Below are 27,966 nucleotides of genomic sequence, written 5' to 3'. Positions count from 1 at the left end.
GATCCGCGGTTTTGTTGTTGTCGTCGCTCTCGTTGCAACCAATGAGCGCGCGCGTCCGGCTGTCACGTGACGCGCACATCCGGGTACCGCGGCGGAGTCGTCGTCGAGGCGGCAGTTTGCCCGCGGCCGCCTCCGTCGTCCGCGCGTTGCCATGGGCGCGATTTTTGAGGTAAAAAAAATTAAATCTTTAAAATAATAATTTTTTTATTGACTCAGTCCCACTTTGAAATCTCTCTCGAGTTGTTAACATTGTCGACAGTAGCCCCCCGCCCCCCCGGCCCCCCGAGCGCTGAGTGAGTCGCTACCGGGATGAGTGTTTCTCTCTTGAAGCTTCTGGAAAGTGGGTTTAGCAGTCGCGGTGGGTGGGGGTGGGGAGGGGGGCGATATCGCGATACGATATCGATCAAGTCGCGATTATCGCGATACGATATCGATCAAGTCGAGATATCGCTATGCGATATCAAACATTGCGCGTATGGGGCCGTCCATAAATGACGTCACGCACTTGGGGGGGGGGAGAAATGTGACGTCACATCAAAGTTGCGCAACTTTAAATAAATAAAGACAACGCGTTCTACCTAATTATATTCTTAGGTTTTTTCGGTAAAGTCACGTAGGTAAAACATCAAAATTAATTAAAATAAAATAAAGATCACGACGTTTCGGAGGCAACACAACGCCGTGATCTTTATTTTATTTTTTATTAATTTTGATGTTTTACCTACACGGTGACTTTACCGAAAAAAACCCAAGAATATGAATCCTTGCAGTCACGAAAGCTTCAAATCTAGAATTACTTAATTATACTTCTTAAGAAAAGTTTCCTACAACATCAGAGTGCACCGCCACATTAAATACGCACCACAATGACGACAATAGTTTAAAGCGATTTGAAGCGTGTTTTATTTTAGGGGGGGCAGAGCTTTGTGACGTCATATTTGAGGGGGGGGGGGTCAAAAATCCTTCAAAAGTCGCGTGACGTCATTTATGGACGTCCCCATACTGGTTGGCCGTGTTGGGTGGTGGCGGGTTTACCGACACGACTTACATGCACGGACCACCTCAACCCAACACAGCATCTACACTATGGGGACCTCATTTGCCAGTAAAAATATGATAATTGGTTCTTTACCCTTCTATCTGGCAACAAAACTGACACCTTTTTGCAAGGAGTCATGTTTGCATAGACCGCAATACCTGCAGTCATATTACAACAAAGTATCAGTAACTCTGATAATGTGCATTATGACTGCAGGTATTGCGGTCTATGCAAACATGACTCCTTGCAAAAAGGTGTCAGTTTTGTTGCCAGATAGAAGGGTAAAGAACCAATTATCATATTTTTACTGGCAAATGAGGTCCCCATAGTGTAGATGCTTGCCCCGAGCTCTCATACTCTGATGGTGCATTGTCCTTGAGTTGTGCGCCTTTTGGCGTCATCTGGTCCAACCCATATGAGACTAGGCTCGAAGGAAAGCTGTCTCGGGTGTGGACCAATCAACTTCAAGGACAGTGCACATTATCAGAGTTATGTCTTTTGTTTGTATTATGACTGCAAGTATTGCGGTCTATGCAAACATGACTCCTTGCAAAAAGGTGTCAGTTTTGTTGCCAGATAGAAGGGTAAAGAACCAATTATCACAACACAGCCTCTTGTGGATAACAGCCCAACTCTTCGCGTTCCACTGACGCGACGAGTTGCGGTTGAGCGCACAGCCACCAACTGGGCGTCGCGCTGTGTGACACAGTCACTTATTGTTCATGGGGAGTAAGTGTTATTTTACAAATTGCTTCAGCCTCAAAAGTACTTAAATAGCGGTTAATATTCCTCACAAACTTTGCTTTTGCGACCAGGACACAAAAGCAAAGTTAGCAATCCACTCCATCAATAACGCTGTGTAACACATTCATTCATTTTGTGTTCCTGGGTAGTGTTATTTCCTAATTGCGTATGCCTCACAAGTACAGAAAGTGGCTATTATTATTCACCACAAACTTTGATTTGTGACCAGGACAGTGATAGTTTGAAATGTGCCTGTTTTCAATGAGACAGCGTGGTGTGCATTTGTGTCATTCCTTCACGTCAAGTCTGTTGGGCTAAGTGCTGTGAGCGAGCGCAGTGGGGGGGTCTGACTGGCTGATGCACCACCTGTGCCCCCTACTGTGCCAACTTGCTGTGCTTTAGCCACCCGGCGCTCCGCTCGTTGTTGTGAGCGTCGCTCACACACAGACACTCTCACATTCTCACACACACTGACACTCACACACACACAAACACACACACACTCACACTCTCTCACATTCTCACACACACAGACACTCTCACACACACACTCTCACACTCTCACACAACAACAACAACAACAACCGCCATTCGCCACTAAGTGGCGGTGACGTCACCACGATGCTTGTGCCAGGCCAAGTGCACCTTGAGGCCACGTGAAGTGTCGAACGCTCGCTGACAGGAGGTCACGGGGCAGACCCAGGTGCCACGGGTCGACTGAGATGTCCGAGATGACTGGCTGATGCACCACCTGTGCCCCCTACTGTACCAACTTGCTGTGCTTTATCCACCTGGCACTCCGCTCGTTGTTGTGAGCGTCGCTCCTCCGCCCTCCGTTGTTGTTGGAGGGCGACTGCCTCCAACTGCCCAGTAGCGTCCTTCACGAGCCTCCTCCACTGAGGCCGATCTTGACACCGCTGGTACCAGTCATCGGCAAGTCCACTCAGCTCCACGTTCTCCTGTACCACATCACTCCATCTCTCTCTAGCCCGTGCCGCGCCCGTTTAGCCCCCTCGATCTGGCCGAACAAAAGCTGTTTAGGCATGCGGTGGCTGGGCATGCGGGCTACATGACCCAGCCAACGCAGCCTTGCCTGCCGGAGGAGCTCACCGATGGGACTTTGCCCAGATCTTTCAAGGATTTGTGAGCTCCTCACACAATCCAGCCTGGTTAAACCCAGGATGGATCGTAGGCAGGCCAGCCTAAATGTTTCCAACCGGCGAAGATGCTCCATTAGGGGGGTCCACGTTTCGCAAGCGTAGAGAAGGGAGGGAATGACCGTGGCCGAGAAGACCTGAAGCTTCGTGCGGAGCGACAGACCAGGTAGCTTCCACACAGCGTTACACAACCGATGAAAAGATATTGCCGCTCGACTGATTCGGAGTGAGACCTCTGCTGATAGACTGGAGCCGGTCATAAGCACACTGCCCAGGTATGGGAAACTCTCCACTCTCTCCACAACTTCCCCATCACCGATTGGAAGTTGTGGGGGTGGAGTGTCCGATGGTACAAAATACCTAGGCAGGTGCTTAGTTTTGGTGGGGCTGATGGTAAGGCCCCACCTCTTAGTGGCACGCTCCAGTCTCAGCAGCAGCGTCTCCAACTCCTCTTCTGAATGAGCAGCTATTACCAAATCATCGGCATACATAACGTGGTTGACCAATAGGGAGCCATTCCTTGATCGCACCCGGGCGTCGATCAGCCTCCCATTATATCTGTACCAAATGGAAATTCCCCCGGTACAGCTATTGAACGCTTCACGAACTACGCGGTCGAAATAGATGTTAAATAATGTGGAAGCCAGAGGACATCCCTGTCGCACCCCAAGGTGTACAGGGAAAGGCTCCGACTCCCGGCCACGTAGTTTTACCCGGGCCCGCTCACCATCATGAAGGTCCTTAATGATTGTGAGCAGAGGGTCAGGGACTCCGAAAGCACGAAGAACAACCCAGAGCCCAGTCCTACTGATGGCATCATAGTCCTTGACCAGGTCAATAAAGCAGAGATGTAGGTCTTTTTGGAATTCCCTACACCTCTGTTGTAGCAGACGGACAGAAACTATGGCATCTGTGCAGGACCGCCCTTTCCTGAAACCGCATTGGGGTTCCGCAAGCCTCTCCTCAGCGTGCCTAGCAAGGCGATGTTGAATAATCCTTGCCAGGACCTTTCCCGGCACACTGAGGAGTGAGATGCCCCTGTAGTTGTTACAGTCTGTGCGGTCCCCCTTCTTAAAGAGGGGAACCACCAGGGCATCCTTCCAATCCTGCGGTACCCGTCCAGCGGTCCAGACTGTTGTTATGATGTCATGTAGGGCAGTCTGTGCACAAACGCCACCCTCCCTCAGCATTTCGCTGGGGAGATCATCTCTGCCCGGTGCCTTTCCTGGTCTCAGACTCTGGATCGCCTTCAGTACTTCCTCAACAGATGGCACCTCAGCCAGCCACTCACAGGGGGTGACCTCTTCCAATATTTGAGGCACCGCAGCCTCAGCAGGGTTATCACTTTGTGCCATGATGTTTTCCTGGCTGAGAGATTTTCCCTCCCCCAGGACCTCACAGAAATGCTAAGCAAATCTGCAAACCTGTTCCTGGGGGTCGGAGATTGGATCACCGTTTTTTCCCCTAATGATGGTAATAGGTGTGGCGCTGCAGGTTACTTTTTTGATGGAGTTAAATAGTGATTTGTGATCGCGGGCCACTGAAGCAGACTCCATCTCCTCAGCAACCCGCGACCACCACCCATCCTTGCAGCGCCTTACGGCTCTCCGAACCTCCGAGCGAAGGCTGCGGTAAACCTCCTCATTCTCTGACGTGGGATGCTGTAGCCGATGAGAGTGAGCCTGTCGCTTTTTCTCAATTAACCTGAACACCTCTGTCAGCCAGGGTTTCTGGGGAGGTCTGGACCGCGTACCCAAAGCAGCCATTGCAGCTGCATGAGTCACAGTCTTAAACCTCGCCCATTTACCCTCGACATCAGGTGGAGTGGGGGACGATGCCAACCTCAGCTGCAAGCGATGATGAAATTCTCGTTTGCAACTTTCATCAGCTCACTGAGACCAGGCCACTTTTGGTTGGAATGGGGTCCTGGGTGTACACCCACCACCGGAGTGGAAGAATGGCAGGCGCATCTTACAGATGACTAGTCGATGGTCAGAGGGCAGATCAGCTCCACGGTAGGTCCTGGTGTCAAGGACATAGGCTCGCATCTGCTGGTCCGTCACTATGTAGTCCAGCAGATGTTCACACACACAGACACACACACACACACTCTCACACACACTCACACACTCACACACACACTCACTCTCACACTCTCTGTGTGTGTGTGTGTGTCTCAGGAGAAGAGCAGCCCCTCGTGCGAGCGCTCCATGGCTGAGAGACACTCACACACACACTCTCTCACACTCTCACTCTCACACACACGCTCTCACACACACTCTAACACACTCACACACACTCTCTGTGTGTGTGTCAGGAGAAGAGCAGCCCCTCGTGCGAGCGCTCCATGGCTGGAGGCTGCCGGGGCCCCGAGCAGTCGCTCCCAGCGCAAGCGCCGCACGACGCCAACACGGGCTGCTACAACAGGTGCAGGCGCACACACACACACACGTGCACACACGTGCAGCGGGTACACACACATACACACACACACATACACACGTGTACACACACACACGTGTACACACACACACAGCGGGTACACGCACACACACGTGCAGCGGGTACACACATACACACACAGCGGGTACACACACACACGTGTGCAGCAGGCACACACACATACACACACAGCGGGTACACACACACACGTGTGCAGCAGGCACACACACACGTGCAGTGGGCACACACACATACACACGTGTGCAGCAGGCACACACACACACACACGTGTGCAGGCTCACACACACGTGCAGCGGGCACACACACACACGTGCAGTGGGTACACACACACACATACACACACACAGCGGGTACACACACACACGTGCAGCGGGCACACACACACACATACACACACACAGCGGGTACACACACACACGTGCAGCGGGTACACACACACACATACACGTGTCCAGCAGGCACACATACACACACACACGTGCAGGCACACACACACACACACACACGTGTCCAGCAGGCACACACACACACACACGCGTGTCCAGCAGGCACACACACACACGTGTCCAGCAGGCACACACACACACACACACGCGTGTCCAGCAGGCACACACACACGCGCGTGTCCAGCAGGCACACACACACACACATACACGTGTCCAGCAGGCACACATACACACACATACACGTGTCCAGCAGGCACACATACACACACACACGTGCAGGCACACACACACACACGTGTCCAGCAGGCACACACACACACACGTGTCCAGCAGGCACACACACATACACACGTGCAGGCATACACACACACACACGTGTCCAGCAGGCACACACGTGCACACACACACGTGCAGCGGACACACACACATACACATGCAGGCACACACACACACACACAGATGCAGGCACACACACGTGTGCAGCAGGCGCACACACACACACACACGTGCAGGTACACACACACACACGTGCAGCAGGTACACACACACACACACACGTGCAGGTACACACACACACACGTGCAGCAGGTACACACACACACACACGTGCAGCGGGTACACACACACACGTGCAGGCACACACACACGTGCAGGCACACACACACACACACGTGCAGCGGGCACACACACACACACACGTGCAGGCACACACACACGTGCAGGCACACACACACACACGTGCAGCAAGTACACACACACACACACGTGCAGCGGGTACACACACACACACGTGCAGGCATACACACACCTGCAGGCACACACACACGTGCAGCGGGCACACACACACACATGTGCAGGCACACACACACACGTGCAGGCACACACACACACGTGCAGCAAGTACACACACACACACACGTGCAGCGGGTACACACACACACGTGCAGGCACACACACACACGTGTGCAGCAGGCACACACACACACACATACACACGTGCAGGCATACACACACACACACGTGTCCAGCAGGCACACACGTGCACACACACACGTGCAGCGGACACACACACATACACATGCAGGCACACACACACACACAGATGCAGGCACACACACGTGTGCAGCAGGCACACACACACACACACGTGCAGGTACACACACACACACGTGCAGCAGGTACACACACACACACGTGCAGGTACACACACACACACGTGCAGCAGGTACACACACACACACACGTGCAGCGGGTACACACACACACGTGCAGGCACACACACACGTGCAGGCACACACACACACACACGTGCAGCGGGCACACACACACACACACGTGCAGGCACACACACACGTGCAGGCACACACACACGTGCAGCAAGTACACACACGTGCAGCGGGTACACACACACACACGTGCAGGCATACACACACCTGCAGGCACACACACACGTGCAGCGGGCACACACACACACATGTGCAGGCACACACACACACGTGCAGGCACACACACACACGTGCAGCAAGTACACACACACGTGCAGCGGGTACACACACACACACGTGCAGGCACACACACACACGTGTGCAGCAGGCACACACACACACGTGTGCAGCGGGCACACACACGTGTGCAGCAGGCACACACACAGAGGCGTAGCTAGGATATTTTGCGCCCGGGGACGAACTATAAAATTGCCCCCCCCCCCCCCCCCTGAGAAAGCTGTTCCCGATGTCCTAGATCAGGAGTTGAGTCAGGTAAGATACCGTAGTACTTGTTTTTCCTGATATCACTCAACAATTGGTTCTTTACAGTCGACGCAAGTATGTGGATAAATTCATTCTGGATTTCCGGTGACAAATAAGAAACTGATCCTGGATTTTCTCCTGCGTGCTGTACGTGTTTTGCTAACAATGGGTCATACTGCGCAACGAGTTTGATCAGCGCGATAATTTTTCCAACATTTTTATCCTCATCCGCATTCAAATTTTCCTCATGGCCACGTAGTGCCAAATTTTGTGAAACCAGAAACTTAATACAGGTGAGTATTCTTTGCAATATATCTCGCCAACGTTGTTTTTCCAAATAAATCTGAGCTTCAACCACTGCGTCAATTCCAGTACCATCAATTATCCTTCGTTCGGTTTCCTTACATGTAGTAAAAGCTGTGGTGCGGTGGCTAGGATTGTTTTCATGAGAATTTAGTTTTTCTGGCTTTCTCCACTTGTTGAAACCGTTTGTTAACTCAAACGAAGCTCGTGAGTTGGAACTCGATGATGTAAATAATAGACAACAAAAACAGTAAGCAGCTTTATTGATTGGTGAATATAATAGCCACGAACGATTCACGTCCTCTCCGTTCGCTAGTCGGCGTTTAAACCATGCTGATGTAATTGAACGTGCGTGGGCTGCTCCGGTTGCTGCAGCCGCCTGGAGCGTGGTGTCACTAATAAGAACAAAAAAATTAACCCGTAAAAACAAAGTTTTTCACTATAAATCCTTTATATGCGTGGCATCGGTTTTATTTTATTATTCATTTCTGTTTTTCTTGACTAAGAGTTTCATTTTTATCACATTGGTATTTGAAACGGGCAGGCTAGAGTCCTCTCGTCCTCTGGCTTGAGATGGCTGCCACCTATGGGTCAGATGATTGCCTGCCACCATTAAGCAATTGGTAATTAAATATAAAAAAAAAAATCCTAAAAAGTGTAAAATTTTGGAATTTTTTTTCACAAAAATAAATTGTCACGCACAACGAGTCTGTGTGCATAATGTCAGCTCGATTGGATCACGGGAAGTGGGTTAAAAAACGACCGAAAGATTTGCACGGTCGTAAGTGCGCAAGCAAGCAAGTGAACTTAATATAAAGGATTTAAAAATAGGCCGTCGTAGTTTCCGCCACCAAAAAACAGGCCAGTGACTAAGGCTGAAAGACTGCGCCTGTCTGTTGTTTGGGACGTTCTTCCATGTAAGTTCTTAATAGGCGCGCATACCAAAATGTAATTACATGACATGTAGGCTGTGTGTGGCGGGATATATAAACTTTTAGGTTGAGGTGTAGATTTGTGCAGTAGTTTCAGGCTGCCGTGCCCGCCGCAATCAGTTATGTAACGTTGTAACCCTCATTTTGGCGCCCTTTTACCTTGGCGCCCGGGGACATATATACCCCCCTGCCCCCCCCTAGCTACGCCTCTGCACACACACACACACACACGTGCAGCAGGCACACACAAACACACACGTGCAGCGGGCACACACGTGTGCAGTGGGCACACACACACGTGTGCAGCGGGCACACACACACACACACGTGTGCAGTGGGCACACACACACACGTGTGGACAGGCACTCACACACACACACACGTGCAGCAGGCACACACAAACACACATGTGCAGCGGGCACACACGTGTGCAGTGGGCACACACACACACGTGTGCAGTGGGCACACACACACACGTGTGCAGTGGGCACACACACACACACACGTGTGCAGCAGGCACACACACACGTGTGCAGCGGGCACACACACACGTGTGCAGTGGACACACACACACGTGTGCAGTGGGCACACACACACGTGTGCAGCGGGCACACACACACGTGTGCAGCAGGCACACACACACACGCACCTTCAGCGGGTACGTACATGCAGCGGGCACACACTCACAGGTGGGGTGGGTACACAGGTGGTGATGGTGTTACAGCAGTAAGTTGTGGTGGTGGTTGTGCCATGTGTGTGTGTTACCGTGCGTGTGTGTTACCGTATGTGTTACCGTGCGTGTGTGTTACCGTGCGTGTGTGTTACCGTGTGTGTTACCGTGTGTGTTACCGTGCGTGTGTGTTACCGTGTGTGTGTGTTACTGTGTGTGTGTGTTACCGTGTGTGTGTGTTACCGTGTGTGTGTGTTACCGTGTGTGTGTGTTACCGTGTGTGTGTGTTACTGTGCGTGTTGTAGGAATGACGGCGCCGGTCTCCGGCGCTCTTCCTCTCACCGGGTTCCAGCCAAGAGCCGCTCCACCTCCTCCTCCTCCTCTTCTTCCTCCTCCACCTCCTCCTCCACCTCCTCCTCCACCTCCTCCACCTCCTCCACTTCCTCATCGGCCTCATCACGCTCGGTGCACCGCCACCACCACCACCGCCACCACCACCACCGCCGGCGCTCACGTGGCAGCCGCAGCCGGCGCCGTGCCCGCCGGTGCAGCTGCTCACGGTGCCGCTCACCGTCACCACCGGCACGCCGCTCGCGGGCCGCTCACCCTGCTCACCCTGCTCACCGCTACCGGCGCTCGCCCAGTCGCTCGCGCAGCCCTCGCCGGAGCCACCGCCGCCGTCGGTCACCGTCACGCTCACCGTCACGCTCACGCTCAACGTCGCACCGGTGAGCGCCAGCGTCGGCACCGGTGCGTGGTAATGTCGCAGGTGTAGAGTTGTTACGGGAGGGCAAACAAACACACCAGGGGTGGTTATGCCCGCACGCGGAAGGGTGCCTACATCCACGTCCGCATCGGGTAGCCTGGGGGGCTCAAACGGCGCTGTGATCCCCCACGGCCCCACCCCTCGAGGGGGGAGTTGCTATATAAGGCGGTGAGCCGGTGGGCTCGGGGTTCAGTGTTAGCTTAACCCAGTGAAGAAGGAAGACCGGCTAGATAGGCCCTGGGACTCCCCTGGATCGCCGTCCTTCTAAGGACCGACCAGGGCAAGCCAGCGGCGTGGCCCCGGGAGCCCAGAGCCGATGTTCTTGTAAGAGCCGGTCTGGTGACTCAGGGTGCCGTGATCCCAGCTTGGCCAGAGCTGGGTCAGCTAGCCTCCCCTAGCTCTGTAGTGGAGGACCTGGGAGTAGGCTAGCCGGGACAGAGATTGTGGGACCTCCCTGTTATACGGGTGAAGGGGCCGATACCCCTTCGAGTGTTGTATACCTTGGCCTGTATAGAGTGGAACGGTTAATAAATAAGTGTGCCTCCGACTACGTCGTCCACGTCTCATTGAACCTACTACAACTGGAGTCAGAAGTGGTCTTCTAAAGATGGACACAAGACGGACGGCTCGTACCAAGGAACCTGGGGAGGAGGACACCTCGGCCGACTCGGAGCCTGAAATCGCCGAAGGCGAATCCGAGCAACCGGGGCCGAGTCTACCCACACCGCAGCGGCCGGACGGGTGGGGACCGTCGGCTGACGGGCTGCGGCTGGCTCACTCCCGCCTGGCGGAGCTACTCTACGCGGCAGCCGCCACGTTGGAGGAAATCACTCGCCTGGGGGTTGGAGGAGCAGCACGGGGCGACGTCGGACGACAAGCAACGCCAGTTCCCGCCATTTCAACGGGGCTGGAGGTCGGATTTGCCGCCATCAGTACAGTGGGTGCTGAGGGCGAGGCCGGGCTACATCAGGTGACCGACAGTCGCCGACCAGAAGCCGCCACGTCATCAACAGCGGCCGGCGACGCCGAATGCCAATCAGCGGCCAGCGCGTCACCAGCAGTGCGACCGCTGATGGCGCCCGCCCTTCCCGCCGATACTGTACGGATTGGCGGGAACGACGGTTGGTGATCTACGGCTGCGGAGGCCTCGTTCCGGCAGCGATTGCCGGTCCTCAAAGAATTTGTGGTGGAAGACGGCGACTGGGGAGCCTTCCAAAGATGTTTCCTCGCCCACCAAGAAATGTCGCGATGGACGGACGACGAGGCGCTACGCGCGCTGCCGGCGACGCTGGACAGTGATGCCCTCGCTACCCTCACCTCGGCGCCAAGATCGGCGCGCGCCACGCTGCAGGCGGCGCTTCGACTCCTGTCTGCAGTCTACAGACCACCTTCTGACTGCAGACAGCTGTTTTACGATCGTCAGCGGGGCGCCAAGGAATTGCCCCTGGCATACCGCACAGCTCTCCTGGCCTTGGCGAAGACGGCTTTCCCGCGGATGGACGAGGAAGGGGTGGACGCTATGGTGGCGGAGAAGATATTGCTGTTGGCGGACGATTTGGACATCGTCGTCTTGGCGCAAGACGACAAGGAGATGTGTTCCCTGCGGGCCGCACGGCACATCCACGCAAACTTGCTGTCCCAGCGTCGCAAGGCCAGCAAGGCGGCGGCAAGACATACCATGGCTGCCACCACCCTCCCATCGGAAGAGGTCTGCGCTGTGGGTCGCCCGACAGAGTGGAGATCCGGGGGCCGGCCAGCTCGGGACGGGCCGAGCCACCAGGATCAACCCAAGCCGTCTGGGGCGCTCACGCGCTGCTACAACTGTGGCCTCCGGGGCCATGTGGCTTCGGGATGCCGGGCTCCTCGACAGCGCGGTGCGACGCCTCGGCCGGATGACGCGCCTCAACCCAAGGCTCCGCAGCAAACTCCGGCAAGTCGTGGCACCCCACATGTTTGGCCTACACACACACCTGTGACACACTCACGCACTGCAACGAACGGGGTCAGAAATCAGCTGTCGTTGCGTCGAAATGTGCCACGATGGGGAGGGCGTTCCAACCGGACCAGTGGTCTGAGTTGGCCCATCGCGTTGTTGCCGCGTCGGCGAGGTCGTCGGTCGTTGTGGGGCATATTGATGGGGTTGAGGTGCGGTCCTTGCTCCCCGTTGATGTTCCGTGCTATGCTGCCAACGGGGGCTCGCTGGGCATTATCGGACAGATCCGCGTGCAAATTTGTATTGGGGACATCAAATTATCCGGGCCGGTATTGGTCTCCTCCTCGCTGGCAGTTCCGTGCTTGTTGGGGACGAACTTCTTGGCCAAAATGCCAATTCGAATCTTGATCGACCAAGGCTGCATCGAACTCCCATCGGGCCGACGTATGATGTTCTTGTCTTCCCCCACTACTGTCCGTACGGTATTTGCGACGGTACAAGCGCTGGTTGCGAGGACGGTACGCGTACCGCCGGAGGCTCAGATGCTCGTGCCTCTTAAGCTGCGGCGACCATTCGCTAAGGGGATTGGGGATCGGGGTGTTCTGTTGGGACCGTCTAGGGCCGGGGTCAACGGACCTGATTTGGTTGCGGCCCAGACCATTGTGAAAGGGGACGGGGACCCCTTCATTGCGGTCCTCAATGTTGGGTTGCGAACGGCTGTGGTTCCTCAAGGGACCGTGCTTGCGCACGCAACGCCGGCACCCTGTGAGGAACCGGTCATTGGACAGGTGAGCACCGCTCCTCCGTCACAACCGCATTCGGACCGTGATGAGGGGTGGCTGGATGTGCTTTGCGCGGGATCATCGGACCTGTCCGACTCGCAGCGTGATAGGCTACGAACCCTTCTGCGCGATTTTTCCGACGTTTTTAGACGACACAAATATGATATTGGCTGTACTAAACTGCTGCGACACCATAATCCTTTTCGGTTGAGTCCCGCCGAAAAGGATCATGTCAAATCGGCCGTAGACGACATGCTAGCTGCGGATATAATAGCCCCTTCTACCAGCCCTTGGGGTGCTCCCATCGTGTTAGTTAAAAAACACGACGGCTCATTGCGGTTTTGTGTTGATTTTCGTCGGCTAAACAAGATCTCCGTAGCCGACGCATATCCGCTCCCTCGGATGGATGAATCGCTTGACGCCCTGGCGGGGGCGCGGTTCTTCTCCACGTTGGATTTACTGTTAGGGTTCTGGCAGCTCCCTCTTGATGATGAATTTAAACCTAAAACAGCTTTCCGTACGCTGCACGGCCTATTCCAATTTAACCGCTTGCCGATGGGGCTCCACTCAGCACCGGCAACTTTCCAGCGATTAATGGAATTGGTCCTGGCTGGATTGCAATGGGATTCTTGTTTGATTTACTTAAACGATATCATCGTCTTTAGTAAAACATTCGAAGAACACCTCCAGCGGTTGCGGGCTGTTTTCCTCAAAATGCGGGCTGCTAATTTGAAATTCAAGCCGCAAAAATGTCATTTGCTCCGCGAATCGGTGCGGTATTTGGGCCACATTGTCGGACGGTCAGGTATTGCCACAGATCCCGCCAAAACGCAATTTGTTAGCTCCTGGCCGACTCCCACCTCGGTGGGGGAGGTCAGGAGTTTCATTGGATTCGCGTCGTATTACCGACGGTTTGTCGCCGATTTCGCGACGATTGCTAAACCCTTACATGCCTTGACATCAAAGTGGGTCAAGTTTCACTGGGGCCAGGAGGAGGAGGCTGCTTTTCGCTCCCTCTGCTTTCCCAGGTTGTTGGGGGCGTAGAGCATGTGGTAGCATACGGCAGTCGGGTGTTGTCTCCGGCGGAACAGAGGTACTGTGTTACCCGTCGGGAACTGTTGGCAATCGTTTACTTCGTTCAGCAATATCGCCCATATCTGTACAGTCGCCATTTCACTGTCTGCACAGATCATGCGGCGCTGCAGTACGCCTTGCGGGTTCAACAGCCATCGGGACAATTGTCCCGATGGTTGGAGATTCTCCAAGATTTCGACTTTGAGACTACATATCATAAGGTCATTCGCCACACGAACGCAGACGCTCTGTCGCGTTTGCCGCCCACCTCCGAGTGCGCTTGCCTCCTGGGTTCGGGGCGTTGCAGACCTCCGAATGTACTCTCTGATTCGATCCTTGCGGCCGCCGCTGATGCGCCTTCAATTGCGGGTCCTATTGAGCAAGAAGGGAGGGATTCTTTGCTGGGATTGTCTGTTGCGAAGTGGGGGCGCCTCCAAATAGAGAACACCTTCCTCCTCGCGATGCGCTGTTGCATCGGGGGATCTGGTCGGGGGGTGGAAAATGTCGACTCGTGGGGGTTGGTCCAGGGTCTCTTGATGCATTGGGACGGGAGATCCCGCCGCCACCGGCTGGTGGTGCCTTCCACACTGAGGGTTAGAGTGGTGTGGGCTGCTCACGAGCGACTCCTGCATCTGGGGACTCACAAAACCCTTGCCATGCTCCAGCTGGATTTTTCTTGGCCGGGCATGGCAAGGGACGTGGATGATCTTGTAGGGTCTTGTACTCAGTGCGCGCAACGGAAGCCACCAGCAAGGGGGTCCAACCCACCATTGCAGTCTATCAAGGTTTCCCTGGTTAACGAGCTCGTTGCGCTTGATATTCTGGGCCCATTCCTCGCTACACCTAGGGGAAATAAATACCTATTGACCGGGGTGGAATATTTTAATGGCCTATGGCCTGGCCCCTCGCCAACCAGTCGGCAGCAGCCATCGCGGAGGCCTTTGTCCAGGGCTACGTCCTCGACAAAGGTGCTCCGGAGCGGCTGCTGACCGACCAGGGGAAAAATTCTCGGGTAAACTTCTCCACGAAGTGTGCGAGCTCCTGGGTACGAAAAAAATCCGTACCTCCCCATATCATCCGCAAACTGACGGGATGGTGGAGCGTCTGCATTGGACTATCACGTCCATGCTGTCTCACCAGGTGTCTGAATCCCAGACCGACTGGGACCTTCATATTCCGGGGGTTTTGGCGGCCTACAGAATGGCTCCTCATGCGGTGACCGTATTTTCGCCTTTCTTCCTAATGTACGGTCGCGAGGCTAACCCGTCTGTCGCGACTCAGCTGCGGATCTCCGCGCCGCATGCGCAATCCAAATTGGCCAACCATGTCAAATTCAACATCTCTAAATTGACAGAGGCGCGGGAGGCGGCCATCCAAAATTCAGACCTCCGCCAGAGGGCGAATGAAAGGCTCAGGCTGGGCCGGGTACATGTGCTCCAGTGGAAACCGGGTGACAAGGCGTGGTTGCACTGTCCCCAAGTTCTGCTGGCGACCTCGTCCAAGCTGTTGCGGCCGTGGCGGGGGCCCGTGGTAGTGGTGCAGGTCTTGCGGCCACAATGTGTACGCATCCGGTGGGGGAAGTGTCGGTGGTTCGTGCACCCCTCGCGGTTGAAACCGTTCGTTGCACCCCATGTTCCTACCACACACACACATGGCCAAACATGTGAGGGGTCCACCGACTCCCGGAGTCCGACTTCGCTGCATTCGCCTGACTTGCCACCGACTGTTCCGCCTCCAGGTGCACCAGGATTGACGTGCTCGCAACCGCCAACCCCTCCCGGGGGGGTCGGGGGTCGCTCGTCGGCGAAGCCAGACACTCTCGCACCCGAACTATTGACACCCACCGCCGGGCCGGCCGGGGCTGCCCCTTGTGACGGCCCTGCTGCAAGAACGCGCGCTAAAACGCGCAGGCTTTTGTGAGGTCGGCCGCTCGTGCAGCCCTTGCTGGGGTCGCGGGGTGGGGGGGGGGGGTCCTTGAAAATGTATATATGTTGGTTTCTTACGGGATGGGGTATTTATTGGGGGGGGGGTGCGTCGGGTTATTTTTTTTTCTCTCTCGGTAGTGTTGTTGTTACTGTTGTTGTTGTTGTTCTTGTTGTTGCTGTTGTTGTTGGTTACGCGAGGCACACACGGGTTTGGGGGGGAATGCATTTTTATTGTGGATTTTGTTGCAGCCGGGACGGCTGCGGGCTGTACAGGGGTGGGTGATGTAGAGTTGTTACGGGAGGGCAAACAAACACACCAGGGGTGGTTATGCCCGCACGCGGAAGGATGCTTACATCCACGTCCGCATTGGTTAGCCTGGGGGGCTGAAACGGCGCTGTGATCCCCCACGGCCCCACCCCTTGAGGGGGGAGTTGCTATATAAGGCGTCGAGCCGGTGGGCTCGGTGTTCAGTGTTTAGCTTAAACCAGTGAAGAAGGAAGACCGGCTAGATAGGCCCTGGGACTCCCCTGGATCGCCGTCCTTCTCAGGACCGACCAGGGCAAGCCAGTGGCGTGGCCCCGAGAGCCCAGAGCCGATGTTCTTGTAAGAGCCGGTCTGGGAACTCAGGGTGCCGTAATCCCAGCTTGGCCAGAGCTGGATCAGCTAGCCTCCCCTAGCTGGAGTCTATAAACTGAGTTGCAGCTGTGGTGACTGTTACATTGGGGAAACGAAACGTCATGTCTCTGATCGTGTCCGCGAGCACAAGTCAGATTTGAAACACGGCAAAATTGAGTCTTCCGCCGTTGGCGATCATTGCGACAACGCGGTGGGCTCTCAGGAGATTGTTTTCTCCGAGACTAAGGTGCTCTGCAAACCCTCTGGCTACCATCAAAGGTTTGTACACGAAGCCACTTGATGCAGCAAATCTGGCTGTGACGGTCCCACCTGATGACAGAGACTTGTGTTGCCTCCGAAACGTCGTGATTTTATTGTTTAATTTTTATTAATTTCATTTTTTACCTACGTGACTTTACCGAAAAAACTAAGAGTATGAATCCTTGCAGTCACGAAAGCTTCAAATCTAGGGCCGATACCCCTTCGAGTGTTGTATACCTTGGCCTGTATAGAGTGGAACGGTTAATAAATAAGTGTGCCTCCGACTATGTCGTCCAAGTCTCTTTGAACCTACTACACGGGAGTGGTGAGGGTGGTGAGGGTGGAGAGGGTGGTGAAGGTGGTGATGGTGGAGAGGTGGTGAGGGTGGAGAGGTGGTGAGGATAGTGAGGGTGGTGAAGGTGGTGATGGTGGAGAGGTGGAGAGGTGGTGAGGGTGGTGAAGGTGGTGATGGTGGAGAGGTGGAGAGGTGATGAGGGTGGTTAGGGTGGTGAGGGTGGAGAGATGGTGAGGGTGGTGAGGGTGGTTAGAGTGGTGAGGGTGGTTAGGGTGGTGAGGGTGGAGAGATGGTGAGGGTGGTGAGGGTGGAGGGGTGGTGAGGGTAGAGAGGTCCAGTGGTGTGTGATAAACATCATCACGAGGGAGACAAAGGAGGCCTAGCAGGCCTGGTGCTGGCCACCCACCCACCCCCTTCGTCACACATCGTCACAAATGTCTGACCCCCCCCCCCCCCCCTAGGTGCGTGATGTGGACGGCCCTTCATAGGTGCTCACTAACAGCACTTGCCCCTACAGTCCGTTAGAGGCTACACGGGGTACCTTTGTCTTTGTGTTCCAGCCACGGTCGTAGCCGGGAGCGCGACCACCACCACCACCACGACCACCACCACCACCACCACCACGACCACCACCACCACCACGACCACCACCACCACCACGACCGGCATCGCAGCTCCAGCCGGGGCTCCAGCCGGGGCTCCAGCCGGGGCTACCGCAACTCAGCCATGGAGGCACAGGAGGCGCTGGCTCGCCGGTATTCTTCACCACTCACCAGTCACCACTCACTGCTCGCCACGCACCACTCACCAGTCACCACTCACCACTCACCGCTCGCCACGCACCGCTCGCCACGCACCGCTCACCACGCACCGCTCACCGCTCACCACTCACCACTCGCCACGCACAACTCACCACTCACCACTCACCGCTCGCCACGCACCGCTCACCACGCACCGCTCACCGCTCACCACTCACCACTCACCACTCGCCACGCACAACTCACCACTCACCACTCACCGCTCGCCACGCACCGCTCACCACGCACTGCTCACCGCTCACCACTCACCACTCGCCACGCACCGCTCACCACGCACCGCTCACCGCTCACCACTCACCACTCGCCACGCACAACTCACCACTCACCACTCACCGCTCGCCACGCACCACTCACCAGTCACCACTCACCGCTCACCACGCACAACTCACCGCTCGCCACGCACCGCTCGCCGATCACCACTCACCACTCACCGCTCGCCACGCACCGCTCGCCACGCACCGCTCACCAGTCACCACTCACCGCTCACCACGCACAACTCACCGCTCGCCACGCACCGCTCGCCACGCACCACTCACCAGTCACCACTCACCGCTCACCACGCACAACTCACCGCTCGCCACGCACCGATCACCGATCACCACTCGCCACTCACCGCTTGCCACTCACCACTCACCACGCACAACTCATCGCTCACCAATCACCACTCGTGTGTACGCGCGTGTGTGTGTGTGTACGCGCGTGTGTGTGTGTACGCGCGTGTGTGTGTGTACGCGCGCGTGTGTGTGTGTACGCGCGTGTGTGTGTGTACGCGCGTGTGTGTGTACGCGCGTGTGTGTGTGTGTGTGTGTACGCGCGTGTGTGTGTACGCGCGTGTGTGTGTACGCGTGTGTGTGTATACGTGTGTGTGTGTACGCGTGTGTGTGTGTGTACGTGTGTGTACGCGTGTGTGTGTACGCGTGTGTGTGTGTGTACGCGTGTGTGTGTGTGTACGCGTGTGTGTGTGTGTGTACGCGTGTGTGTGTGTACGTGTGTGTGTGTGTGTACGTGTGTGTGTGTTTTGTGTGTGTGTGTACGTGTGTGTGTGTACGCGTGTGTGTGTGTGTACACGTGTGTGTGTACGTGTGTGTGTGTTTTGTGTGTGTGTGTACGTGTGTGTGTGTACGCGTGTGTGTGTACGTGTGTGTGTGTTTTGTGTGTGTGTATACGTGTGTGTGTGTGTGTACGTGTGTGTGTGTTTTGTGTGTGTGTACGTGTGTGTGTGTTTTGTGTGTGTATGTGTGTCCGGAGTGGCAGTGTCGGAGTGAGCGCTACGCTGCGCTACCAGCCCGGCGACCCGAGTTCGATTCCCCCTCATGCCCAACCCCAGTGACGATTATTGGTCCTGGGCCTCCCCGAGGTCGACTCAGCCTCAAATGAGTACCTGGTGTGGTGTGTAAACATCGTCACTAGGGAAGACAAAGGCGGTCGGGCCTGGTGCTGGCCACCCACCGTCTTGCGTGCCGTATCGGCCTTCATAGGTGTTCGCTAACAGCACTTGCCCCTACAGTCTGTTGAGGCTACACGGGAGGTCCTGGGTTTGTTTGTGCGTGGGGAGCGGTGGTGTAGTGGTTAGCGCTACGCTGCGTTACAAACCTACCAAGCCGAGTTGCCTTCCCGTACACGGCCACCACCACCAGTGAAGATGATCTGAACCGGTCCTGGCCCTCGCCTAGGTCAACTCAGCCTCAAATGAGTACCTGGTGTGATGTGTAAACATCGCCACTGGGGAGACAAAGGCGGCCAGGCGTGGTGCTGGCCACCCACCCCCTCGTGTGCCGTTCCGGCCTTCATAGGTGCTACTCGCTAACAGCACTTGCCCCAACAGTCTGTTGAGGCTATACGGGGGATCTTTGTCTTTGAGTAAATGTGGTGACTCATTGCCCCCCGTCCACCAAGCCAGCATCAGGACTCAAGATCAGTGAAAACAAAACCGATTCTTTTTTCATTTTTACGTTACTCTATTTCATGGGTAGTCAGAGTTATGTTCAGCTTGGTGCGGTGTGTGCACATCGCCACTGGGGAGACACAGGCAGCAGCCGGGCGTGATGCTGACCACTCGCCCTTTTGTGCCTTTCCGGTCTTCAGATGTGGTGCTCGCTGAGAGCACGTGCCCCAGTAGTGTGTTAAGGCTGTTTTGTGTGTGTGTGTGCCTGTGTGTGTGCGTACACGTGTGTGTGTGTGTCTGTGTGTGTGTGTCTGTGTGCCTGTGTGTGCCTGTGTGCCTGTCTGTGTGCCTGTGTGAGGCTGTGTGTGTGCACGTGTGAGTGTGCCTGTGTGTGTACACGTGTATGTGTGTACACGTGTGTGTGTGTGCCTGTGTGTGTGTCTGTGTATGTGTGTGCCTGTGTGTGCCTGTGTGTGTACACGTGTGTGTGTGCCTGTGTGTGTACACGTGTGTGTGTGTCTGTGTGTGTACACGTGTGTGTCTGTGTGTGTGTCTGTGTGTGTCTGTGTGTGCCTGTGTGTGCCTGTGTGTGCCTGTGTGTGTACACGTGTGTGTGTGCCTGTGTGTGTCTGTGTGTCTGTGTGTGCCTGTGTGTGTACACGTGTGTGCCTGTGTGTGTCTGTGTGCCTGTGTGTGTACACGTGTGTGTACACGTGTGTGTGTGCCTGTGTGTGTACACGTGTGTGTGTGCCTGTGTGTGTGTACACGTGTGTGTGTACACGTGTGTGTGTGCCTGTGTGTGTACACGTGTGTGTGTGTGTCTGTGTGTGTACACGTGTGTGTGTACACTGTGTATGTGTGTGTGTGCCTGTGGGAGGCTGTGTGTGTACACGTGTGTGTGTGTATGTGTGTGTGTAAACGTGTGTGCCTGTGTGTGCCTGTGTGTGTCTGTGTGAGGCTGTGTGTGCCTGTGTGTGCGTGTGTGTGTTCACTGTGTGTGTGTGTGCGTGTGTGTGTGTGTATGCCTGTGTGTGCGTGTGTGTGTTCACTGTGTGTGTGTGCGTGTGTGTGTTCACTGTGTGTGTGTGTTCACTGTGCGTGTGCGTGTGTGTGTGTGTGTCTGTGTGAGGCTGTGTGTGCCTGTGTGTACACGTGTGTGTGTTCACTGTGTGTGTGTGTGCCTGTGTGTGTGTGCGTGTGTGTGTGTGCCTGTGTGTGTGTGTGTGTTCACTGTGTGTGTGTGTGCGTGTGTGCCTGTGTGTGCCTGTGTGTGCCTGTGTGTGTGTGTGTATGTGTGTGTGTATGTGTGTGTTTGTAAACGTGTGTGTGTGTGTGTGTGTCTGTGTGTGTACACCTGTGTGTGTACACTGTGTGTGTGTGTACACTGTGTATGTGTGTCTGTGTGTGCCTGTGTGAGGCTGTGTGTGTACACGTGTGTGTGTGTGCCTGTGTGAGGCTGTGTGTGTACACGTGTGTGTGTGTGTATGTGTGTGTGTAAACGTGTGTGCCTGTGTGTGCGTGTGTGTGTTCACTGTGTGTGTTCACTGTGTGTGTGTGTGTGCGTGTGTGTGTGTGTGCCTGTGTGTGCGTGTGTGTGTTCACTGTGTGTGTGCGTGTGTGTATGTGTACCTGTGTGTGTGCCTGTGTGTATGTGTACCTGTGTGTGTCTGTGTGCGTGTGTGTGTGCGTGTGTGTGTGTGTGCCTGTGTGTGCGTGTGTGTGTTCACTGTGTGTGTGTGTGCGTGTGTGTATGTGTACCTGTGTGTGTGTGTACCTGTGTGTGTCTGTGTGCGTGTGTGTGTGTGTTCACTGTGTGTGTGCGTGTGTGAGGCTGGAGCGAGCCAAGAAGATCCAGGAGCAGCGGGAGAAGGAGGCGAGGAAGCAGCAGCTGAAGGAGGCAGCCGGTGAGAGCAGCGCTGCTCACCACTCACCACCACTCACCACCGCTCACCACCACTTCACCATCGCTCACCACCGCTCACCACCGCTCACCACTTCACCATCGCTCACCACCGCTCACCACCGCTCACCACTTCACCACCGCTCACCACTTCACCACCGCTCACCACCGCTCACCACTTCACCACCGCTCACCACCGCTCACCACTTCACCACCGCTCACCACCGCTCACCACTTCACCACCGCTCACCACTTCACCACCGCTCACCACTTCACCACCGCTCACCACCGCTCACCACTTCACCATCGCTCACCACCGCTCACCACCGCTCACCACTTCACCACCGCTCACCACTTCACCACCGCTCACCACTTCACCACCGCTCACCACCACTCACCACCGCTCACCACCACTTCACCACCGCTCACCACCGCTCACCACCGCTCACCACTTCACCATCGCTCACCACCGCTCACCACCGCTCACCACTTCACCACCGCTCACCACTTCACCACCGCTCACCACCACTCACCACCGCTCACCACCGCTCACCACTTCACCACCACTCACCACCGCTCACCACTTCACCACCACTCACCACCGCTCACCACCGCTCACCACTTCACCACCACTCACCACCGCTCACCACTTCACCACCACTCACCACCGCTCACCACCGCTCACCACTCACCACCGCTCACCACTCACCACCGCTCACCACCACTCACCACCGCTCACCACCACCGCTCACCACCGCTCACCACCACCGCTCACCACCGCTCACCACTCACCACCGCTCACCACTCACCACCGCTCACCACCACTCACCACCGCTCACCACCACCGCTCACCACCGCTCACCACCACCACCACCGCTCACCACCTCACCACCGCTCACCACCGCTCACCACCACCACCGCTCACCACCACTCACCACCGCTCACCACCACCGCTCACCACCGCTCACCACCACCACCACCGCTCACCACCTCACCACCGCTCACCACCACCACCGCTCACCACCACTCACCACCGCTCACCACCACCGCTCACCACCGCTCACCACCACCACCACCGCTCACCACCTCACCACCGCTCACCACCGCTCACCACCACCACCGCTCACCACCGCTCACCACCGCTCACCACCACCACCACCGCTCACCACCTCACCACCGCTCACCACCGCTCACCACCACCACCGCTCACCACCGCTCACCACCGCTCACCACCACTTCACCATCGCTCACCACCGCTCACCACCGCTCACCACCACCACCGCTCACCACCGCTCACCACCGCTCACCACCGCTCACCACCGCTCACCACCACCATCGCTCACCACCGCTCACCACCGCTCACCACCACTTCACCATCGCTCACCACCGCTCACCACCACCACCGCTCACCACCGCTCACCACCACCACCGCTCACCACCACTTCACCATCGCTCACCACCGCTCACCACCACCATCGCTCACCACCGCTCACCACCACCACCGCTCACCACCGCTCACCACCACTTCACCATCGCTCACCACCGCTCACCACCGCTCACCATCGCTCACCATCGCTCACCATCTCTCACCACCACCACCGGTCACCACCGCTCACCACCACTTCACCATCTCTCACCACCACCACCGGTCACCACCGCTCACCACCGCTCACCACTTCACCACCGCTCACCACTTCACCACCGCTCACCACTTCACCACCGCTCACCACCACACCACCGCTCACCACCGCTCACCACTGCTCACCACCGCTTCACCATCGCTCACCACCACTCACCACCTCACCATCTCTCACCACCGCTCACCACCACCACCGCTCACCACCGCTCACCACTCACCACCACTCACCACCACTCACCACCGCTCACCATCGCTCACCACTCACCACTACTCACCACCGCTCACCACCGCTCACCACCACTCACCACCACTCACCACCACTCACCATCGCTCACCACTCACCACCACTCACCACCGCTCACCACCGCTCACCACCACCACCACCACCACTCACCACCGCTCACCATCGCTCACCACTCACCACCACTCACCACCGCTCACCACCGCTCACCACCACCACCACTCACCACCACAGACAAAGGTCCCCCATGTAGCCTCTAACAGACTGTAGGGGCAAGTGTGGTTCGCGAGCACCTATGAAGGCCGGCACTCTGACACATGCCAGGCCGCCTTTGTCTCCCCAGTGGCGATGTTCACTACACACCGCTACACCGGGTATTCATTTGAGGCTTAGTCGACCTAAGGGAGGTCCAGGTCCGATTCAGTTAATCACCACCGGTGTTGTTACCGTCCCACCACCGTCACCACCCCCACCATCACCACCGTCACCACCCTCACCGTCACCACCATCACCACCCCCACCGCCACCGTCACCACCCCCACCGTCACCACCCTCACCGTCACCACCCTCACCGTCACCACCATCATCGTCACCACCCTCACCGTCACCACCATCACCGTCACCACCCTCACCGTCACCACCCTCACCGTCACCACCCTCACCGTCACCACCCTCACCGTCACCACCCTCACCGTCACCACCCTCACCGTCACCACCCTCACCGTCACCGTCACCACCCTCACCGTCACCACCCTCACCGTCACCACCCTCACCGTCACCACCCTCACCGTGACCGCCCTCACCGTTACCACCCTCACCGTCACCACCCTCACCATCACCGTCACCGTCACCACCCTCACCGTCACCACCCCCACCGTCACCACCCCCACCGTCACCACCCTCAACGTCACCACCCTCACCGTCACCACCATCATCACCCTCACCGTCACCACCCTCACCGTCACCACCCTCACCGTCACCACCCTCACCGTCACCACCCTCACCGTCACCACCCCCACCGTCACCACCCCCACCGTCACCACCCTCACCACCCCCACCGTCACCACCCTCACCATCACCGTCACCACCCTCACCATCACCGCCCTCACCGTCACCACCCCCACCGTCACCACCCCCACCGTCACCACCCTCACCACCCCCACCTTCACCACCCTCACCATCACTGTCACCACCCTCACCGTCACCACCCTCACCGTCACCACCCCCACCGTCACCACCCCCACCGTCACCACCCTCACCACCCCCACCGTCACCACCCTCACCATCACCGTCACCACCCCCACCGTCACCGCCCTCACCGTCACCACCCTCACCGTCACCACCCTCACCGTCACCGCCCTCACCGTGACCGCCCCGCTGTGCCCCCCACCCAGTGCTAGCGGCAGCATCGGCGGCGTTGCTGGGCGCCGACTCGGCATCGCCGATGGACCCCCGGATCACCGTGGCAACCCTGCGGGCGCTCGCCGGGTCCCTGGCCGGCGCCGGATCAGTGGGCGGCGCCACCACCTCCACCTCGTCGTCGTCAGCGTCGTTGTGAAGGGGGAGGGAGGGGGGAGGAGGGGGAGCAGCAGCATGGGGGAGGGAGGGGGAGAGGAGCAGTGGCAATGTGACGTCTCATACAGAACCCTTGTGTCATCTCATCGTGTGAGTCAATAGAACTCTGTGGGAGTCTGTGGGTAAGCATCTGTAGCCCCAGAGGTCGCCACCGAGGTTACCCAAAGGTCGCCCCTGAGGTTGCCCCGAGGTCACCCAGAGGTCACCCCCTAGATTACCCAGAGGTTTTCCTGAGGTGTTCCCGAGGTCACCCCGAGGTCGCCCAGAGGTCACCCAGAGGTCACCCTGAGGTCGCCCTGAGGTCACCCCCAAGGTCGCCCAGAGTTCACCCCGAGGTCACCACGAGGTTGCCCTGAGGTCATCCTGAGGTTACCCCCAAGGTCGCCCTGAGGTCGCCCTGAGGTCATCCTGAGGTCATCCTGAGGTCACCCTCAAGGTCGCCTCTGAGGCCACGCCGAGGTCGCCCAGAGGTCACCCGACGCGCCGAGGCCGCCCTGCAGCCAGCTGTGACGAGATGTTGACTACCTCGCCTGGTCTGCAGGAGGTCGTGGGTTCGATCCCGACCCTGACGATGCCTGCTGCTGTATATTTGGAGTCTACGTCTCTCTCTCATCATCACCACGGTGACTAGGAGATGTTAACTACCTCGCCTGGTGCGCAGGAGGTCGTGGTTTCGATCCCGACCCTGACGATGCCAGCTTCTGTATGTTTGGAGTCTGCGTCTCTCCCATCATCATCATCACGGTGGCTAGGAGATGTTCACTACTTCTGCGTCTCCCCGTGGTGGTCACTGCGTGGATTGTTCTCCGAGTTCCTCTGGTTTTCTCCCTCCACGTTTGGAACCAACATCACCACGTGTTCTTGGTTCTTTCGGTAAAATCACGTAGAATGGAAATAATAAAATAATAAAAATAAAACATAAAACAATTCTCACGACGTTTCGGCCACAACGCAAGCAGCCGTCCTCAGGTGGAGAGCAGGTCTGTTGAGAAGACGGAGTCTGAATGACACACCCCAGGCTTGGAGCGTCTATTTAAGCTGGGTTAGAGGGGGAAGAGCGCCTTGACAAAAGAATTTGCATATCAAGAGGAATTTACGTGTTTCGAGTGTTTGCCTCCTGCTATAGATTCCCTACCAACGACGACGACGACGAAGACCAGCGGTTGAGCTGCTGTCAGTCGTGATGGCCAAGAGCTCAACGGGGCCTTACCTGGTTGTAGTAGAAGTGTTAGTTTTCCCTCCACACTTACACATCACGCCTATAGAGTCATTTGGCTGAGGCTGATATAAATTTCCCACGTGATCATCATGATGATGATAATCTATTATTTCTGACTAGACTAGTATTCATCATAGAAAGATTGATAAAGTTGTGCGCTTACCAACGTCATGGGACGTCTCTCCCTGTGACTTGTGACGGCGTCTGCGGGGAGGACGGCAAAGTGGTGTCGGTGGGGACCAACTCGATCCCGGGAGTCGACACCGAACCGCCTGGTTCTCTCTCTCTCGAGCGATCATCATATTCATCACAGACAGACAGAGAAAGTTGTTTATGTATCATTATAATTTTACATCTGGAAGACTTAATTGAAAGCGACATTTCGTGTTAATTTTCTCTCGTCGCTAAGTAGATGTCCTTGCTGGGGGTTCGTTCGACGCGAACTTTCACCCGGTTGGGATTGCGGGGTCGAGATGGGGCGACACGGAGCCGCTGGCCGTGCGAGGAGACCGCCGCCGTCTGCAGGTCGATTCGCACGTCATCGAGCGTCTGCCCTCGCACCTCCGTCGTGCATGCAACGACGGAGGTGCGGCGTTCACGATGTTCATCGCGGATAAAGTTGGGCGTTTATATCGTTATTCAGTGGGCCGCCTGGTTCTGGTCAATACCACTGGTCAACACTTTTTCTGGCATAAACTATTCCAATGTTTTTTTTTTTGGGGTGCTGATTCCAAATCTGGCATCAGTTTTTGTCTATCACATCAGGTTTTTGAGATATCAAATATTGCATTTTCAATAAAAACTGCAGAAGAAAAATATTAAATAAATGTGGGTATCTACATAAAATTATATTATAAACACACTATCCTAAAAATACAGCACCATATTTTAACACTAAAGCAGTCGCTGACTCGCAACAACTTGCAATCATAAGTGACAGAGTTAATTTCGGGTAAAATCAATGAAAACGGGGTATGCCGATAGCATAAAAATGAGATGTGATAGAGCAAATCTGAGATCAGATTTGGAATCGGCACCCTGAAATTAGTCTAGAACAGCTGCAAAAGTCCAGACCATAAAAAAATGTTTTTTCTTTGTTGACCAGTGTAATAGATACCGTAGTTTAGAAGTTAGCAAGTCACACTTAATTGGGTTGGGTTTTTGACCACTTTCGTGAGGGTGCATTGGTGTTTTCCCGGTTCCTGCCCCTTTCGTCACAAGCCCGCGGGCCCGGCACCGACTGTGCAGCAGCCGCAGCAGCAGCAGCAGCGGCAGCGGCGGCGTCGAAGGCGAGTTGGTGGGTCACCGCACAGATGGGGTCGTGAAACTCTCTCCTCGCTCTGCAGCGCTCGCTCGTGGGCAGGTTGCCACCCATTGTCAGACAGCAGTAGAGAGAGACTGGGGCCCTCTGAGCACGGGGCTGCCTGGCGCCATCTGTTCAGTTAATAAACCCGTTGCGTGAAGACACTCTGTGTGTTTGTCTGTGTCTGTGTGTGTCTTGTCTGTGTCTGTGTGTGTTTTGTCTGTCTGTGTCT

At 56.2% G+C, this 27,966-nt stretch overlaps 1 protein-coding gene across 1 annotated transcript; it reads left to right on the top strand.

Annotated features, from left to right (window-relative positions):
- Positions 1-49: 49 nt before the first annotated feature.
- LOC133362903 (arginine/serine-rich coiled-coil protein 2-like) lies at positions 50-27,898 on the top strand. The gene is made up of 6 exons (XM_061581864.1): positions 50-169; positions 5,258-5,367; positions 9,808-10,230; positions 17,715-17,909; positions 21,688-21,761; positions 25,032-27,898. Exons 1-6 carry the CDS (start codon positions 152-154, stop codon positions 25,193-25,195), a joined length of 984 nt encoding a protein of 327 aa, XP_061437848.1. The 5' UTR covers positions 50-151; the 3' UTR covers positions 25,196-27,898.
- Positions 27,899-27,966: the final 68 nt, after the last annotated feature.

This window comes from Lethenteron reissneri, unplaced genomic scaffold, assembly GCF_015708825.2.
Source record: "Lethenteron reissneri isolate LAM-NWPU_2019-01 unplaced genomic scaffold, ASM1570882v1 scaffold_1638, whole genome shotgun sequence".
NCBI classification, from domain to species: domain Eukaryota; kingdom Metazoa; phylum Chordata; class Hyperoartia; order Petromyzontiformes; family Petromyzontidae; genus Lethenteron; species Lethenteron reissneri.
This window is presented reverse-complemented; position numbering and strand designations above follow the sequence as displayed.